The sequence below is a fragment of the Paralichthys olivaceus genome, chromosome 6, assembly GCF_024713975.1.
Source record: "Paralichthys olivaceus isolate ysfri-2021 chromosome 6, ASM2471397v2, whole genome shotgun sequence".
In the NCBI taxonomy this organism is placed as follows: domain Eukaryota; kingdom Metazoa; phylum Chordata; class Actinopteri; order Pleuronectiformes; family Paralichthyidae; genus Paralichthys; species Paralichthys olivaceus.
In genome coordinates this window covers 7011757-7032096 of record NC_091098.1, presented here as the reverse complement: position 1 = coordinate 7032096, position 20340 = coordinate 7011757, and the positions used below count along the sequence as shown (strand labels likewise).

The window sequence follows — 20340 nt, the reverse complement described above, 5'->3', positions numbered from 1 at the left end:
GATAGTTACACCTGTGCTTTTCCTTCTGGCGCAAGTCAGATACATGTCTGGCTCCTTATACGTCCTCAGCTGTGTGATCTCTTCAAGTCCTTCAAAGTAAACAACCAAATGGGTATGGTGTCTTCCTGCGCATGGTTACTACCAGCAGTGGAAGAACTAGACCTCTGTCTTCATTGTAACAATAATGAACCTGATGTTTGAGTTGTGGAGGGGTCATGGTCTATTTAGATAGTTGATGCACAAAAAAACGTTTTGCAAATCATATCATCTTTTTAAAGTGAGGTACGGATTAAAGGGAGGTTCAATAATATTGTCTCCTGTGTGACAGGAACCAGCAAAGTCACCATGGTTTCTATGATCCATGACAGTTCCACGACCTAAACTCTGTGTATATTATTGGAACCACAACAAAGATGCCAATTAATTTAACCACAATCGTTCCTAAACCTTACCAAGTCATTTTTTGCCAAACCCTAACCACACTGAGACCTCACACATTCTTCACTGTAACCATGAAGAAAAAGGTCCTGTTTGCCTGCAGCCATGGTAGCTCTTCTGCTCATCTGGGTCATGAGAGGGTGGAGACAAACAGCTTTTTGATTGTTCAGGTCACAGGTTGACCGTTGTCTTCTCTTTTGTCTCTTTTGCAAGGGAGATTGTCACAGCTACAGGACATTAGGAGAAACCTTAGATTGTATCAAGTACATCCACATTCTTAATATATGAGATTAAAATGGTAAACAGATATGATTTCATCACATGATGTTAACACACGTGATGTTACCAAGAGGTCAGCCAGACCAGAATTACATTCACTCACGATACTTAAAGTTAATGAATTAGACTACATAGTCTAAGTAGTTGTAAGAGATATTATTTATTTTAGCTCAGTACCAACGTTTAAATTTTAAAATTAAAATACAGCCACTGCAGCTTTGATACAAGTTAATAAGTCTCACATTAATTAAATTCAAAATGCCCCTGCTGTTAGTAATAGAGACATAGAGCCTGGACATTGATAGACACTGTGTGTATTGGTGTAGTTGAAAACAAAAGACAATTTTCAGACATTTCAACATTTTCAGATGACAAAGCGCCTGAGAAATCTGTAGGAAACTTCAGACAGACTCTGGTTTTGTGCTGTAAACAGTTCGACTGAAGTTTGTCTCAGAGCAGAGCGGTAGAACAAAGCCCCTATAATATTTGAGGTGTCTAACCCCCTCTGGCTCCTCCGTGTGTGTGTGTGTGTGTGTGTGTGTGTGTGTGTGTGTGTGTGTGTGTGTGTGTGTGTGCGTGTGCGTGTGCGTGTGCGTGCGCGTGTGTGCGTGTTCGTTCTTGTGATGTGTTAATCCAGTGTTAATCCTTGAAGTAAAATGGCAGCTTTTGCTTCCAGCACTCTGGTTTGAGGGACCCAGACAAGCACAGGGCCACTCTGTGGCATTGTCCTGTGTGTTTATATGAAAGAGATAGAAGATGAAAAGAGAGAGAAAGGCACCTGTAGCTCTCTGAAATATCAAACTCAGCGAAGCATAAAAGAACATAATCATCAACTTTCCTATTGTTGTCTTTTCCTCTCCCTGTCTCTGTTTGCTTTCTTTGACTAAACCTTCATATTTGCCAGCACAGATGTACCGACTGTATGCACTGCACACCAGAGCTCCGTGTTTCTTGAAAGTAACACAATTTTAATCGAGCTGGTTTGCTTTGCTCACTGCCAACTTTATCATAGCTGCCATATATAAAAAGTCTGCAATCACATGACCAGTGTTTTTAATTTACAATAATTAAAATTCAGTTTAATTAACCAAATAGAGAAGAGAATTATAAAACAAAATATACCAATAATGTCTCTAAACTTAAATATCTTACAACATGAATGCATTATGTACTTAATATATATTTGAATATCTGTATACACCTCAAAAGGTAATTTATACAATACATTTTTAAATTATTTCTTAAATCTCAAGACCATAAGTGAAAGCAAACAACCACTGTTGTACACAGTTACACTAATAATGTGTTCTCTCCAGCACATAATGCACTATATTCATTGTTCATAACTTGTTAAGGGAAGTAAAAGAACACTATCCGTACATGCAGCCATGTTGTATAAATTCAATACATACAAAAGAAAGAAATGTAAATTAATGGCTACACAATATGAGTAATAAATGAAACTAATTCTACAGTCCCCCAATCCACCACCTTCTCATCACATGTTCCAGTGTTTATTAGCGCTGGAGCACATCTCACTGAGCTTCCACCTCACAGGAATCCACAGAATCCAACAGATTTCATCAGGTTACATAATGCTGTAGATGGTAGTATGACTTCAGGCTTGCATCAGCAAAACAATATTGAAACTTAAGTCTACACCACTGGGTCTCTAGATGGTTTTGTACATTTGAAGACTAAAGCTCCAGCTGCAGCTTTTGTAGCTTTATGCCCTGTCCCAATTCCTCTCCCTTGGCCCTACCCTTAGATATGAAGTGCCCTTCGCTGGGAGTGTCCCCTCCAAACGAAGCCACAAGGAGTAGGGTTGGAACATCTTCCCCTAGGAATTGGGACACTACTTGCTACTTTACCAGTGACGCGCAAAACAATGGGATAGGGCCAAGTGGTAGGGCTAAGGGCTGAATTAGGACAGGGCGATACTGTATGTGGGTGACACTACTGGGGCTGAAAGTCTAAGTGAGGTACAATCTTATAGTAAGAGTGAGTCAATAGCTTTGAAACAAAGTATAGTAGGATTTCTGCAGTGTTTCAGCACAACAACATTGCCTTATGACATGTGTACCCTCTTGGTGCTGCCACAAACAAGGCCTCTTAGCAGTGGTCTGTGGCCTCAGTGATTGCTACACCTAAGTGTTGGCCACTTAACAAAGGCATTTAGAATTTTCTCACTCGTCGACAGCCTTTAACTGTGCAATTACAAAAAGACTGAGAGAGCCGTAAGGATGGAAACTGTTGTCTTTTCAGATCCATTTTGTATGAGAGAGCTAGAGAGACAACCTCTTCCTCTTCAAAGTTGAAAGTAATAGAACGGGAGCTAGGGGGAGACGGACAAGGCAGATGTCCACGTCTAACCGCTCAGGTCAGTATCCAAGGCTTTTTAACAAGGCCAGCTGTCTGTAACAGTAGTAGCTGAACTAGCCTTAATAGCCAGCCTTTGTCAGATGATACCAGCCAAAGGAGATCACTCAGAGATAAGGCTGGAAACATTGGCAAGGCAAGTCTGAGTGAAAAAAGGCAGTGTTGCTGTGCTGTAAAAGAAAAGCCAAGCCAAAACATTGCATGTCGTTAACTGAAGTTAGACCCAGATACATTTCAGATGTGTTCATTAAATGCCACTGAACTTTAAATTAGCATTTTGAAGAAAACCAAAATAAAGAACCTTGATTTGAATGGGAATGTTAACTGTGTCATTAACAATATTAAGTGGACAGCACCTTTGGATGAAACCTTAGTCTGCCTTGATTTTACAGCTGTCAGGAATATTAGCTTATCACAAGGTTCATTGTATTAACACACGCTGTTTCTGTTAATCCTGAATCTGATGTGTTCATAAGAAACAACTTGTGTTTTACTGACTAATGAAAACATTTGAACAATTTATACAAATGTTCTCATTTCCAACCGTGAGAATGAAAAGTTCTTATATTCAACACACACACACACACAAACACACACACACACACACACACACACACACACACACACACACACACACACACACACAACACATCACAAGGCCTGTAAGGCTCCAGTAAAGTCACTGGGTGGACTGGTAGTATCTGACTGCAGTTTTTAAACTGTCAACTTTCTTATCATTAGCCTGCGTCTTTAACCTTTCAGCAGCTGCCCTCTGGAGATTTTATTAAAAAATGAATAAATGTCTCTCTCTGCTGTACATGGACTTTTATTTTTTATAATAGCTGTTAAGATATGTGGCCGCAAATGCTTCAAACGGTCCATGAGTAAAAAAGTTTTTGATTAGTAAGGAAGGTTTATGGGCTCAGGGTCAGTGTGATTTTTTTATTTGTAAAGTTACTTCAAAAGCTGAAAAAAAGTTGGTATCAGTAAACCAAAAAAGGGAAGATGTTATAAATTTACTTCATGCTCTTTATACAGGGAAAGGCTGAATGTGGTGTTCACAGAGAAAGCCGCAGTTGAAGCCATGGTTGTCCTGGAGGTGTCTGCCCCATTCAAGGGGGGCATTTAACCGTGTTGTGAAAACTGTACAACGCTAACCTTAACATGATATAAAAAGTCACATTAGACATGAGTTGTCAGATTTTGTCGAACAAATGAGAAGCTTGGCTTGACATCGTTCTTGCTACAATGTAAAGCGCTCAATATGTGAATGCTAGATTGTTTACAAAATCATTTCTGAGCAGCATAAAAAAACCTTTAAACTATGAATACAGTAAGAGTGGGGTTTAAACCATCTTCAGCCAGGCATACAGACACTGGTTTCTAATGCACATTTACTTGTTCACATTTATTTTGTGCCTCACAAAATGTACTGTAGTAACGAGGAGCCTCATAAGACCAGTGATCCTGACCTTTATTTTATGGGAAACAATTTGTGTTTAGGTTTTATCATTGTTATAATTTTGCAATAAGCGATTAAAATATATGTGATATAATGAGATTTATAAGTACAGGACATATACAGGACATGTGTGTCTATATATGAAGCATCATGCGGCTCCATACTTTTATATTTAGGGTTATGTTACAGAGTTGGGTAAGAAGAAGAAAATATATGCCGCAATGACAAAGGAGTATCGGAAGAGAGGGGCACTGAGAGGAATGTGCTGTGCCTCATCTCCAATGTTAGTATAAGAGACAAAGTGAAGACTAAGCTCTAGTATATAGAGGGCACTCTCTTCCTGGTTGCAGGTGTGATAGGAATGGAGAGATGGGGGAGGACGTATGAAGCAGAGTGGAGATACAAGATAGAGGAGAAGAGGATATGTGCCCTCAGTCAATTGAAAATCTGTCAGGGTGCAGGTGCATACAAGCTACAAGCTGGAGATAAGAGGCAACTCTGTCTCTCTAGCTGTTTTCCTCTTCACCTCTCTTGCCCTCTTCTTCCCTTGTTATCATCTCTTTTGTTTCTCTTTACTTCTCCGCAGCGCTAGTATTAATCAAGCCAGCCATGGTAAAACAGTCAGGAATTCTGACCCTGTAACTTGTCAAATGACAGTTTATGCCTCAGTGAGTAAGGATGGATCCGTGTACTCCAGAGTCTCTAGTCAGCATTTTCTCATTATTGGACCTGTCCAGTAGTGAGCAAATTCTTTAAACGCTGCAAAGCATTCTGGATTTGAACTAATGAGAAGGTTTCCCCAAAAGAATAGTTAGACATCTATCTACTAATTCCAGAAATCTCTTGTCTGTATGTGGCTTGCATAATTTAAGAACCATTCATCTTATCAGTTTCACACTTCGAATGTGTATTGTTAAGCGCCCAAGAAAGTGCTGTGTCGAATTTGATGCGATGCGTTCAATAGGCTTGATTAAACAGCAGCATTGGCAAAGCTTCTGCAGACTGAGCCCTGCACCAGGTCTTCACCTGCTGTGGCTCAATTATTGCAGGTCACTGTTACAGAAAGCTGTAACCAGTATTACTACAATGCAAGCAGCTAGCCCATTCCAAGCAGGCATGTTCAGAACGGGCACTGCACTAGTTTAGGGTAATGTGCTAACTCTTTTTTTCTCTCTGTACTTTAAATTCAATGTTAAACATGCTGTGAAACTGGAAGAAACATCTTCCTATTGTGTTGATTGAGTAGTTGCAGTGGTGCAGGTTGGTGTTTTCTCATTTCTTTCTCCTTTTTTTATTCGAAGGTTACACCTTGAATACAAATATCAGAGGGCTATAGATCTTCCATCGTCAATCATTAAATCAGATATATGCCATATGTCCCCTTATACACAGGCCTATACACCCCACAGTAACACAAGAATGGCTGCGGCAGCTGCCTCGATAAGTCACGTATCAGACAATGAATCAACAAGACTTGGAAGGGGAAGAAATAGAGGAGAGTGTAAAACAGACGATGATTGATAGTGTAAGCCCAAGTTGTTCAGGGCTAAGACTGCTTCTGGAGTCCAGAAACAGAAGGTCGACAAAAATAGACAAAATGCCCAGGTTGATGACTGGCCATAGAAACCTGATATAGACATTTCTTGCAGGACTGTCAAGAAAGTCAGTGCCCATGCACTACCTGGCTTTTTCTTTCCACTCTTTTTCATTGCATAGAATAAAAGTTTTTACTACTCTGTAATGAAAGAAAGAATGTTTCATTCAGCAGTATTTTATGTCGTTAGGACCATACAATATGTCGTTAGGACTTAATCTCACAAACAAGATGTTGCAGAGTTTGACTGCACTTGTGTTGTAGCCCTCAAGTCAGTCGCAATATTGGATTCCCTTAATTTTTCCTCCTAAGGCGCTGCTTCCTATGAGATGTTAACAAGATTTTCTAATTACTCGCCTGAAACGCAGTAGAGATACCAATGCTTTGTAGCTGACAGCCTGGAAATAAATGGTGCATGGGAGAAAACAATGTGTCACATGTACAGCCAAAGAAAAATGTCACTCTTAACTAAGCATGGTTTAGAGGCAATAAAAACATCTTTCTTATCAGTCTTGTAGCTTTGCCAGTAGCTTTTGTAGTTGTGTGTTGTGTGTTGTGTGTCTTTTCCATTTACCAGTTTCTCCCCTTTGATTTCCCTCTCTCTCTGTGTTTTGGTAAGCTGGTCTGCGTTGTCCACAAGTCTGAAGCCTCTGTGTTCCGTCCGCCTCCGCCTTCGCTGCCGGAGATTAAAAATAATGGGCAGCACCATTAATTAAGCAGCTAATCTTACTGTTTATGTTTTGTCACATTTACCACTCTCAGATGCTTAGAGAGCTCCCCCAAAAAATGACTGCAGCACACACACACACACATACGCACACATTAACGCCTTTACATGGCTCGACGAGCTGTGAGGGATTCTGCTTTGCTTCACTCCAGTTAAAAACCAGAGGCCTCCTCTCTCTCGCACTCTCTTTATTTATTTATTTTTGGAAGCGGCTCAGTTAATATTGTTGATTTAAGACCTCACCTTCAATTTGGTGTAGCATGTGGACAGAGCTTTAGCTTTTGCTGCTGCTGAACCAATTTTCTGCTTCAAGCGCCTTTAATAAACCACACGGCGCTATCAGGGGGCTTCGGCTTCCCTGATGAAGGCCATTTATTTCAAATTAAAGGAGAGTTCCTTATCTTCGGGAGCCTCAAATGGAGAGAGAGATAAGGATGGCGCACTTTGGTGTCGTCTTGTCTATGTTGTTAATGTAACGAGAGAAACGTAAGGCGTGAGCGAGGGAGTAGTAAGACAGGAGACTGAGTTGGAGAGAAGACAATCGAGTAAAAAAACAAGACAGATTAAATAGGCAAGATTAACCATTAGAGGTGGTGTGCGAGAACAGATATGATTGACTGTCTTTCCTCTTTTTGAAATGGGCCTCTGAGTGAACACCAGTGGATGTTTCATCCCTCCCTTTTCATCTTTTTATCTCATTTCCTTTTATATGTGTTTCCCTCTGCCTCTTTTTTTATTTTCCTCTTTTACCTCTATCACCCATTCTCAGATCAACTGCCTTTGCCTTCATGATATTGTTGCTGATGATAAAACGGGTGTTTGCCTTTGTGGATACGACTATGAAATGCTGGGGTCAGCTCTCCTCTGTTAATCAAAGCTAAAAAGAGCCTTTAATTTGGCTTTCAATGAAATCTGCTGTTAGCTGCCCCTTGCAGTGAAAGCGTGTATGCTCGGGGCACAATGTGGCGGTGACTGGTGTGTGTGCGTGCGTGCGTGCATGCGTGTGTGTTGAACATGTTCATAGTGCTTTCATGTTCATAGTGCTTTCATGTTTACAGTGCACTCCGAAGTTTGTGCACTTGCCTTTTTATACTTGTGTGTACAAAACTCTCTTGGATTTGCTTCAATCAGTCAGAATCCATGAGAGTGAGGTATACAGGCACACCTGTCAAAGTTAACAATCTGATAGATACACAGGCAAAGACCAATTATAATACAACCCTCATATCAAATTAAGCATGCTCAGTCTCTCAAAGCACACGTTTCTCTTGTATTTGATCAGTATGCTCCTATCCACTTAATCAAATGTGATTTAGCACTAATTACATGATTTGCAATAAGGCACGTACTATGCACACATTAGCTTGTTAAACAGGTTGCAGTGGGTGTAAATGTTAATTGTTTTTCATCTTTGTCTTGCTTCATTTAATCAGCTAAAAAAATGTCAGCTTGGGAATAGCTTTTCTTCGTCATATATTTTCTTTTGTTTGGTTGGTTTGTTACTTGGTGTCCTCCCGCAACTGTTGCCATCTTTTACCATGGTTACTGCCATAATGTCTTAAAGCAAGTTAAGTGAAAAATGCAAAGTTCACCTGTTCCCTTGCACATTGTGCTCGGGTCCCTCTGCTCTGCAGTAATAACAAATGACACTTGACACAGTGAATTCAGTTTTCATTTCCAGGCTGCCTCTGTGTGGACAGAACCTCTCTCTCTGTCGTTTTACTCACTCTGTGTTCTATACTACTGTTCTATACAGACTGAAATATTTCTTTAAGGAACATCAAGAGGAAGATTTAGATAGTTGACCGTCCACATTAAAGGTCAACATTTCCTTTCTTTTATTTCAAAGTTTGATATCCATAAGAGGATATATTTGTAGTTTTAATTACCAAAAACGCTTTGTTTCAGTTTAGACAGACAGTTCTAATTGCCCGACTCTTCTCTCAGTCTTTTCTGAGTGACACATGGCCATGCCTACTTCATGTAATCCATTTTTGCCATCTGCTGTAGCCCACCGGTATGCAAATGCTGATATACAGGATATACTGTAGAGAAATACACAACTGGTAAAACAAGAAAGTTTAAACCCCAAGACAAAAGTAATGCAATGATTGGTAGAATAATAGCATTGGAAGCCCAGAGGAGATGCTGAAAAAAGCAATATAGTTGTCCTTAAAAGAGGTTGAATAAAAATTGTTCTCAGGTAAACAGTCAAAAACCAAATTGTACAAAGTTGAAGGGTGGTTCAGAGTGGGCTGTACTGGCAGTATGGCTCAGGGCTGTGACTATCACAAAATCACAGAAGTCCTAATAGATCATTTAAAAACAGTTCTGAGTACAGGTTGTGTGCATTTCTCCACGGATTGAGTGTTTTTATACTTTCACAGTGTTTATCGATCATTCATTTGGAATGTTGTTTGTGGCTAGCTGGGCGATGTACATCAGATAGTCTCTGTAATTGATCTCTTTAGCTCAGATTCTGTTCTCATAAAACTGCAATGGGAAATATCTGGTTTTTGTCTGTTAAATGCTCCTTGACATTTACCGAGTTGTGTTCGCCAGTTCACCACGTCTGCCTCCCATTTGGTGCTGAGCGAGTAGTGTTCAGCTGCTGCTGCTGCTGCAGAAGGTGTAGTTATGAGAGGGAGAGAGCGAATCAACCAGTGAGCTAAGCTACCTGTTGACTTCATATAATTATGATTTATTTTATACATTGGTCATGACTCATAAAAACGCTTAACAAATACAGCCCAGATGTATACATTGAGATAGTCTGGTCCAATATCTGGACTTTATATGCTGTTGCACATGAGTTGTTAAAAATCTTCGAGGTTCTGCTCTATCCTAGTTTTTTCAGTCTCTATTTTCTCTCTGCAAGGCCAAATTTTGTGACGTAGAGGGAAGCAAACTTAACTCTTTTCTCTTGTCTGTGTTTTTGCAGGTCTCGTAATACAGACCCAGTGTGTCTCGGCCTGCAGGCTCAGATTTTATCCTGCTACAAGGTCAACAGAGACCAGACCCTAAAGTGTTCAGACCTCGCCAAAACATACATGCAGTGTATCAATGCTGCAAAGAAGGTAAGATCTGTTCAGTCTAGATCTGATGGTTTAATATATCTATTTAGATCACCCATTTAATTAGAAAAAAAACCCAGCAATATTGAGCAACACCCTCTTAAGCCATGTTGGTGTTGACTTTCTGAAAAAGGGGAAGTCCTACCTGTGAATCTACAGGTGTCAATACAATAAATAATAATCTACATAAAGTAAGTACATTTATTAAATCACTTGGTTGTGGTTAAGCATTTCTCATCAGCAATTTCACACAACAAATATCTACCGGACAGAGCATCAGCCAGTCCTAGAGATCAACAATCAACAAATGAAGAAGAACCCGGGGAAGAGTGAAGGAATGAATTAATAATCAAAAAGAATCACTAGTGTATCACATCATATGGTCAATAGTGAGAGACCAGAATTGTCAATGAACATCAGTAGGTTTTTTAAGATAAAGGGAAATATACTAAGTAGAAAAGAATTTACAAATGTACTCAAAAATACAAAACATTTCCATCACCAGCACAATCACCATAGACATCATTATCTCCTGATGGATAAATAAAAAAATCATTGCACATAAGAACACATCTTTAATTACCCACACAGTAAAATATTTTACTGCTGCCCATGAAATTTATTAAGAGAAGTTGCTCACATAATGACCAGAATGTTAAGCAATAGGTCAAAATCCATTCACATTAAAACTAGAACAAGCAATAACTTGCTATATTGGTCCCCCCAAAGTTTTATATCAGACAGTGATTCACACACCAGTGATTCCAAATTACAATACACAACATCAGTACAATGTTAGTCACACATGTCCACTGACTTATCCCCACAGTGCTGTGTCAAAACTGGATATTGGTCTGTCTGCACTCATTAACATTCTGCTATTGGGGTGAAAAGACTGCTCTAACTTGTTGGTTTTTCTTTAAACCAATGACAATAGTCTTGGACAGCACTAAGCCGAGGATGCAAGGATTGTGTCCCTGCAAAGTGGTGTCTGCAGGGGACTTGTTTTGTTGTAACATTTGCACATGAGGAGGCAAGTACTGTCAATTCAAAATGGCTAAATCCCAGTTAAAGAAAACTGAAAACAGAAACAAACTGTCAACAACGTATCCAAACTGTGCGATTGCACAATTCCACATTTTGGTAAAAACGGCATTTTCAAAGTGTAGGTTGTTTCTCACAACTTTTTATCAGTGGTAGTGACAGTTTTGAAATTGTGTTTGAGTTCTTTTTTGGTTTGAGTTGCAACTTTCTTACAAAATAATTAATAATATTATGTTAGAGAGATGTTTGTTTTATTTCCACAGCTGTGCTCTGTCTGATGTTCTTTTAAAGATTATTCTGAACAAGTAAAGGAGGGAAAATCTGGTTTATATGGTTTTGAGTGCTGTCACAGCCTTGTCATTAAAATCAGCTTTCAGACTGAACATTTTCTTTTTACATGTTTTCAATTTTTCCTGCACTGTCAACCTTGTTTTTTTACCAGTGCCCAAACTGACACGTTTTCAAGGCAAACTCAGTGAAGGCTGTGATAAAACAAGTCTTCAGTTAAAGTTTCCCTGGTCACTGTAGCTCCTTGCCTTTCTGGCTCTTATTACAGACGTTAAATGATTTTAAGAAAGTTATGAAAAACAGGCTGTCCAAGTCAGATGCTGTTGTATCTCCATTTTACCATTAGAATTCTAGGAGGGTGTGGAAGCAAAATGCTTGCACTGCAGACTTTGTTTGCCTGAAAATAATAATATGTAATACCACACTCTTTTTGTTTTTTTGCATTATATATTTTTCCATATTTTAAGTCTGATGCCTCATCTTTTAACCAAGTCCCTAATCACAGCAAAGAGGACATACTTTATATTATGCATGTGAGTCATGTTTTTATAGCATCATTTTAGATGTGAAATTTGATAACAACAAATATGCAATGTTGTCCTATTAAGCTTTAAGCTGACAAATATGGAGCAGAAAAACTCCCCAAAGGCAGCAACAGGTTATCAGACAAGTTGAAACAATTACATCAATGACTTGATAACTTGTGGTGTTTGTGGCTTGGTGCTATTTTTATAGCACATTTCAAACAAACAAACAACTTAACATGAAGTGCTTTACAGAAGAAAAGCAATAAATACAATATAGAATAAAGCAAAGACAAAAGTAACTGAGTAAAAGCTATTGTGAGTGTCATGAATATATAAATGATGTCCACTGCCACCAGCACCAGAATCTTAAGTTAAAACAACTGCTTTGTTGGCAGTGTCCACCAGCCTCCCTCCGGCCACAACTCTCCCCTTGTTTGGTGTTCTCACCAAGTTGTTGCCAATACAATCTATGTGTGTGGTGGAGCCAAGTAAAGCCATCCCCTATAAACATTACCAGAAGCACAACTGAATAAAATTACTCTCTGTACAGGAGAGCTGACAAAATCCAGCTGGCTGCTCCTTGTGAGACGCTTGGTAAATTAACTTATTTCGGCATTGCGTTAACTCTTGCAGACCCAAGGGCTACACATTCCCAGCATGGCTGCTGGAAGCTATTCAAATGGTTAGCGTGTTTATCATATTTTGCCATGCTGTGTGTAGCTCATGTAGTGTATTAAAAAAAATGAAGGTGAAGCTGTGGTGTTTTTGGTTTAGCGGCAGCGTGATGGGCAAATGGCAGGTGCGTCCACAGTGTTTGTGTGCTCCTCGATCCATCGCAGTGTAGAATACGGGTGAGCATAATCATGTTCCTCTGTTCACCACCAATCACGGGTGGAGCCATTTCACCTTGTAAAGAGGTGATGGTTTTGAGGGGTGGAACACACATGCACTAGCATGAGAAAATTCCTGGAATGGCGAAGAACAGAGGCTTCGATCATAACACACACTGGATATCAGTGTGAGGCTCCGCTCAGGATGCTTTTATGCACCACCCCCACCAGAGGAAAAGATATGTAAAACTGGAGATGGTAAAAAATACAAAAACAAATACAGATAGAGGAGTAAAATAAATGTAGTTCAAATATATTTTGCAACTTGTTTGAAATGAGGGGGGAAAGAAACCTAAACTTTACTTTTTTATACCAGCTGCTTGGAGGTTTAAAGTAAAGCTCTATTTAAATGCAGTACTGTTTGTATATATTCTCATTTATATATTCAACTTATTATATGTTTGACATGTCTGATGATTTTTCTCTTCAGCACTGTAATTTTATTTGCAACATAGAGAGCACACAAGAACCACTTCTTATGCATGCACTCAGTAAAATCTAGCCCTTGTACTTTACTTCTCAGTTTCTCCACATTCCTCAGTTGGACTTGCTGCTGTATTATTCAAAACCAAAGACAAGTTCTACAAGTATGTGCATTATTGCAGCAGCTTTAAGTTACGAATTCACAGAAAGTTAGAGAGGAGGAGGAGGGGAAGTTGGAGTTCCAAAGTTTTTACAGAAGAGGCATTTGAAGGTGTAGCTGCTCATCATGCACCCAAACAACGTATTAATCTACCTCATGCTGCTCCCTGCTCACATCTCCACTGCATTGCTCAGGGGCACTGAGGCTTCCCCTGGCATACAGTAATACAGCATGTGATAATCAACTCGCCGCTGAAACTTGATTCCTCTGTCCTCGCACTAATGTAATGTGTGAGTGAGGCTGCACGTACGTGTGTGCCCTGTCAATAGCATCTGAGGCTTTGTATATGCTTTGTATTACACCGTGTGTACGAAAACACACATTTATATACACGTGTTTCGACCCCAAGTTTGTGCTCTTGTATTTGAGCACTTCTGAGAACCACATGGTTAAGCTGTGTGTGTGTGTGTGTGTGTGTGTGTGTGTGTGTGTGTGTGTGTGTGTGTGTGTGTGTGTGTGTGTGTGTGTGTGTGTGTGTGCGTTTTCTTTCTCATATTAGCTAGTGTGAGATAACGAGGAGTGAAGTGAAGACGCTTTGAAGACCGTCTTTAAAAGAGCACGGCAGATCATACACTGTGCGTGTGTGTGTGTGTGGTGCGTGAATAGCTTGCTATATTGCAGTCTGCTTAAACCTACACATCAAGGTCTTTGCTTCTGATTGGCCCCCAAGGCATCTCCCTGACTTTCACCCCATCAATTTGAAAGTTTATAAAGTTCTTCCTCCATTTTCTGTCTTTAGAAGCTGTCACAGTGAGTTTGGTTATCCCTGATAACTTTCTTTTTTGGAAAGCTGCAAAGGCTGAAAAATTCACATCAACAACATCATTATTGTTTTTTATTAGAGATGGAAATGAAACCCACATGGTACCATTCCAGGTAAAATCCTGTTCATATTTCAATCAAAATATCTGTCATAATAATCACAAGTTTTTTTTGCCAATGGTTCAGCCTAACTTTGATTCTGCTGTATTTATTAGAAAACCTAAAAAGCTGCCAAGTAGTAACATACCATGTTCAAAGACAAAACAACAATCTCAATTGACAGAACTAGAATAACCTGTCTTTTCATAATAGTATGAAAAGATCAGAAGTACTGTAGTCTGCCCATGTATTCTCAGTCAACTCAAACCTCATACTTATGATGGAATTGGCACATTTTCTAACTGTTTGCCTCAAATTTACCACAACTGGCTCCTAAATGACCGTGTTTTCAGCTCAGTTTTCATATCAGTTGCCATGGTAACTGATGCTATGGTCCCACGCAGCAAAGACTGTCTGAAATACTGGCCCCCAAGCTAGCTGCTGTTCTAGCTTAGCAAATGAGAGCCAGGTGGTCTTTGACCACACCTAAAAGATATCTGACAACAGATAATTTCATTTTGTTTTTTTATTTTCACATAAAATTTGAAATAATTGATTTTTGACTTTGATCCAGAGCAGTCTTTATATTGTCATTAAATGATGACATCCCAACTAATATTTACGTATTTGTGCCCTTGACTTTGACTTTATCAGTATTTTGGTTTCTGTGTATGTGCCTCAAAAATTCACCTTATCAATCTTTGAAGTGAACTTCAAAATGCAGCACTTTATTCTTGATGATTTCCTTTTTGTCTCTATTAAAGTGTAATAGAGGACTAGGTTGAAATGTCTGTGTTCATATTTAACTATTCATATTTAATTATAATATTTAATTATCAAAGTTCTAGATGCTGGAGTCCAACTATTTGGAAGGGGATATGATGCTCCGATAGTTACCATGTGCTTTTAATAAAGCACAACAGTGTTTGCTTGTCCTCTCTGTAATACATTAGGTTTGTGCTCTAAGCCCAGTTTTTTTATCTAATTCTCATGAACGGTTGATCCTTGATGTCTTCTGTATTGAATTTTTAATCTTTAAAAATGTTGTATTAAGAGACTACTGCTAATTCAGTTGATCAAAGTTTAATAATTAAATGATAAAAGCAAACCTCTGAGGGTAAATTACTTCTGAACGTTTGTGCAAAAGGTCTTAATTTGATACTGATTTTGGTCCAGGACCTGTGTTGTGGTTCCAGTCTCACAGACAGGACTGTGGTATGTTTTGATCAGTGTCACAGCAGGTCAGTGAACAGGCCTGCATGTCAAAGGAGTCTTCCAGCTGGGTTACGCTAACATCTCTGCGCGTGCATGTGTGTTTGAAGGCAAATGGGCTGGGGGCTCCCCACAGAGTCTGCAGAAAAAGACCAGACAACCCCTCATCATTATTCTCTGGGAGACTGAGCCTGACATGGGCACTGCCACATCGGACACATACAGACTGCCCGGTCCAGTGGGATGCGCTAGTCATTCATCTGCACTCTCAGATGCGGACACATAAACATCACATACACATACATGTTCACACCATCTGTACACCTGGTGGGATTCTGAACTCATTTAGCGCCGGTCTCAGAGAGAGCCCGGCATCGATGCTGATCAGTGTCAGAGTCTGTGTTCACAAGACAAAATCTGAGCAGAGAAATACAGAATCTTCATACTCTTTATAGGTGAGAGTGAAAACACCAAAATGGAGAGGAAAAATGGAGCTGGTGAAGGATATAGGAAGTGAAGAAGAGTTTTGGATAAAGAAAAACATAGAGTTGACTGGTCTACACTGTGTCCCATCACAGATATACTGTATGTGGAGCTACAGCAAGGTTGGGATCTTCTCGGCTGCAAGTCTAAACCTCTGAATCTATAAATGCTGTTATTTTCTCCTTCAGCAAGGCCAACTACTGACACGTACACACATTCACAGGTATATATCCGGAGCCCTGCTGTGGAGTACAGACATGCAGGCTTTGGGTCTAATACCAAGGGAGTTGCTCCTAAAGTTAAAAGCTGCCTGTCGGACTGAAGATTGAGATGCTGAAACGGAACCACAAAGAGAGAGAAGGAGGTAGAATCAGAGTCGAGCAGAGCCAAAGCAAAAAAAAATATTTTGAAAGTTTAGGGAGTGCTGAGGGCAAGCAGACTGAATGAGAAACTGATTTCGAAACACCTCTACCTCTGCATATCTCAGTCGGTCTTGATACACTTTTCTCCTTTATGTCTTGTCATGTTAAAATGTATGTACATGTTTTAAGTTATTGGCTAATAGTCGCTGTTGATCTATGTCATTGTCATGGGCAAAAAATTACGAATGACAGTTATAAACACTACAGAGTGAATGATCAGTTCTCACAGGTGACATGCCACATACACACAAATGCACCTGAAGCTGAGATCTGATTGTGTGGATGGTAACAACTTTATGGAAAAGGAGGCACACAGCTGTACAGAGTTAGAGATCACTTAAGTTTATGAGGCGGGAAAAATGTAAATATGGCAGACCGCTACAGTCTAGATAACTAATGGGAAAAACAGGTCTAACAACAAAGTAACTGTGACGCATTCAGAGATGTAGTGAAATTGAAGAGCTATGTTTTCTGCTTTACTCTATAGCAAAGATAGCTAGCATACGGTCAAATCTGAACTTGGCATCACTTTGTCTACTGACTGGGCTGACGTAGCGTGTCCAGGCTCAACCTTACAGATGGGGTGAGGATTTTGCCCATCTAGACCCAGAACTCTTTGGAAGGACTACTTATCTCATCTGGCCTTGGAGCACCTTGTCATCATATATTCATACACAAGTTGTTGTTCCTTTGTGATGCTTCATGAAAGAAGTCAGGTGAAAGGCAGATATCCTTGACCAGTGGTAGATATCAAGGGCGGGTTTGCTGGGTTGTTCAGTTGTTGACAGCTGTATCATCCAGGGCTACAGGTAAATCATCTATACTGTCCAGCAGAGGCCCCATTGCTGATTTTCTATGAGCTGTGTCAAGATAGAGCTTTCTCAGTGGCAGAATTTAGACATATATCCCTTATATTTTACATCAAGCTGACTTTAGTTTCTTAAGGTGAAAGAGACCTTTTATTATAAAACCTTTCTTCTGCCCAGGTAGCAGTTATGAGATACCACTAGTACCGCCTGACAAAATCCAATATGACAGTCCAGCAATGAATCCTATGTGAAGCTGTTAATGCTCAGTTTTTGTTGACAATGAGACATTTTTAGAGCTGCTGTTGTTGATGTACTGAACTGGATTATAGTGAGAGGTGTTAGGAGAAATCTGTCCCTCTCATTTATGTTTATCCTGAGGGGTTGGACAGAACATTTGAGCGTGACAGTTCTGCAGTTAAAGCAAGGGAGCTTCACATGTACCCACTGCGGGATGTTATAGCAATTTTTCGGAACACTGTTGTGATGCGAAATGGGGCAGCTTCAAAGTGCAGGAGCCTGTGTGCTGCTTCTGAGGAATACTTATTGTATGAGTATGAGTCCCTGTGGATGGCACACCAGAAAATGGGAGGAAAGAGAAAATAGTTTCATCAACTTTTGATAAGTCCATTTGGAAGGAAAACCCCTATTGACAATACTGACACACTGATAATAAATCTGTATCTGTTGCCTATTTGAATGCACACTGACTTTTGCGAAGCCAGTGAATCACAGTGGTATAAACCTGATATTGATTTTCCTTTTTTTTTTTTTACCTTCCATCTTATTCTTGATTGAACAGGAGTCATGTTGGTACAAAGATCACAGCAGCTCAGCTACTCTGCGGACAGACAACAATAAAGACAAATTTACTGAAGAAAAAATACAAAAAGAGGACTGAGGACAAAGAATTGTATTGAATAACAAAAAAAAAAAGATTCTGTAGATACACACAATGTTGAACTCACTTATATGAGGGTGGCAGATGTGAAAGAGGCCTTGAGAAATGCAGACAATGATGAAAAATGCTGTTGAAAGTCAAGAAGTAGGAGAACATTAAAATGTGACAAGAGAGGAGAGTGAAAAACTAAATATTTTAAGTTGGAAAAAAAACTCAGACTGTTGAAAAAAAGTATTTGAACCTTGTGATGAGGACTAATGTCACTATTATGACAGTAAAAGGCTCATATATGCTGCTTTTTAAAAGAGATTTGTCCATTTTAAAATATATGTAACCATCCCTCTCAACATGCTGTCATGCATGCTTTATTTTGGCATGGTTGTGAGGCAATGCATCCATCAGCACGAGAGATTCTGATAACAACATGGTATTCGTGGAGGAGGTTGTGACAATGGAACTATTGAGAAAGACTGGCTAGATTAGAAAAGAGGGTGGGGATCAATACATTAATTCTTAACCAGTCATACTACTGGTCTCATCACAGCTGTGTAAATCCCAGTGACGCATGACAGAGAATGCACAAAAAACTGAAAGAAAGCTTCTCCTAGAAAGTATATTGTCTGGATGGTGCATGATCATGTGAACACGCAGCAGCTCGGATCTGCGTCTAGAGGCAGATGGTGTGGGCTTTTATTGCATGAACGTGTGCAATGATGATAGAAATAAATAATCCACATTGTGGCTGAAGCCTTTTTATCTGATCACAACAATCTTTCACCATGTCTGTTTTATTTTTACAGTATTTGTCTTCACATTTATACCATAAAAGCCGGCACATTGCACTGTAGGGCATTTAAACATGGGATGATACTTATTCTAAAGACAAAGTTTGTAAGGAGGCAAGGATGCACAGGATTGATGAGCTGCTGTAATCGGACATCTTCCACTTTAACAACAGAATACCAAGTCACCCTGGACCAATCTGATGTGTGTAGTGTTGTATGGGTTTACTCTGTAGCAGCCTGGTGTCAGTTCCCCAAGATTTATCAAAAGGTTTAACACAGACAGCTGTGCGTAGTGGCACTGTGCTCTGCCACAGCACTTTTCATATCAAATTTATCAACATGTCTTACTCTGCTGCCTTCAGATGGCTGCAGGGATTTAATGATCTGATAGAGAAACTTTTCAAACAGTATATAAAGCAGCTGTGACAACAGACACTGTAAGAATCCCTGCAGAATGATTAACAGAGGTTCCTGCTCTAAGCACAATAAACTTTAATTTTTATGCTGATTTCAACACCTCTACTGCTGGAAAGTGAATATTTAATATGGTTTATTTACATTCTTACCATCATTCTGTCATAGCTGCACAACTGTGTCATGTATTTAGTTTGCTCCTGTTGATTAAAAACTACTTAGTATCATCAAGTGACACCAAATTGATGTTGTGTCAGATAGACATGGTCTTGCGTCTATTCTATTCTCAGCCCAAAGTCTAAGGGGTTCTATCTTACACGCAGAGCAAAGCAGCACCGCACACAACATCTTGGATAGTGCCAGACTGTCACAGGTTTCCCATCCTGATCCAAAGTTGTTTAAATAGCAAAGAGCCCATATTGAAGCTGTCGAAAGTGAATCCCTGATAGACCAAAAAAATCTGTTCTAACGTCTACTTTGTAGTATTTCCCTGTAGTTTTAAGTGCAATGTAGACTCCTGCACAACACACATACTTTGTGCTTGTTATACACATAGATTTGTCTGCAGAGAAGCATTTTTTCTTACTATGTGACAAATCCATCTTTAAAATACCAGTCCGTCATGGTGCAAATGCACCTGACTTTTAAAGGGAATGGGAGCTGATAATCTGATTGGTTTTATTTAATGTTACACCCACAACACACAAATGAATAATCAAGAAACTAAATACAAACCTTTTGAACCATGTGCATATTGCAGCGACCATTTGTCCCACCATGAAAGTAGTAAAACTGGTTTTGGACACTGTCAAATGCACTTGCACCATATGCTTCGGACAATGTGCTCATCCCTCTGCCTGTGCACCTTATGATTGTACACGTACAAGCAAAGTGAATTTCAAGGTCAGGAAATCACTGAACTGTCAGACCACCACTGAATGCCTTGATAGCGAATGGAGAGACGTTACAAATAAAATAAAAAATAAACCAGAGTAATGAACAGAAAGAATTAAAGTAGCAACTGAAAAATGAAGGCGAGTAGAGGAGGAGGGGAAGAGTTGAAGAACATAGATGGAGGCAGACGAGGGATGATGGGGGAAGGAGCCTTTGT

General features: G+C 39.6%; 1 protein-coding gene across 4 annotated transcripts in view; it reads left to right on the top strand.

Moving 5' to 3' along the window:
• The window catches only part of chchd6a (coiled-coil-helix-coiled-coil-helix domain containing 6a), a 69252-nt gene that overhangs the window by 35429 nt on the left and 13483 nt on the right, over nucleotides 1-20340 (top strand). For all 4 annotated transcript variants that reach the window (XM_069526230.1, XM_020088954.2, XM_020088955.2 and 1 more), the window contains one exon: nucleotides 9821-9956. In XM_069526230.1, the coding sequence (XP_069382331.1) occupies nucleotides 9821-9956 (136 nt within the window). The remainder of the gene's footprint in view (nucleotides 1-9820; nucleotides 9957-20340) is intronic.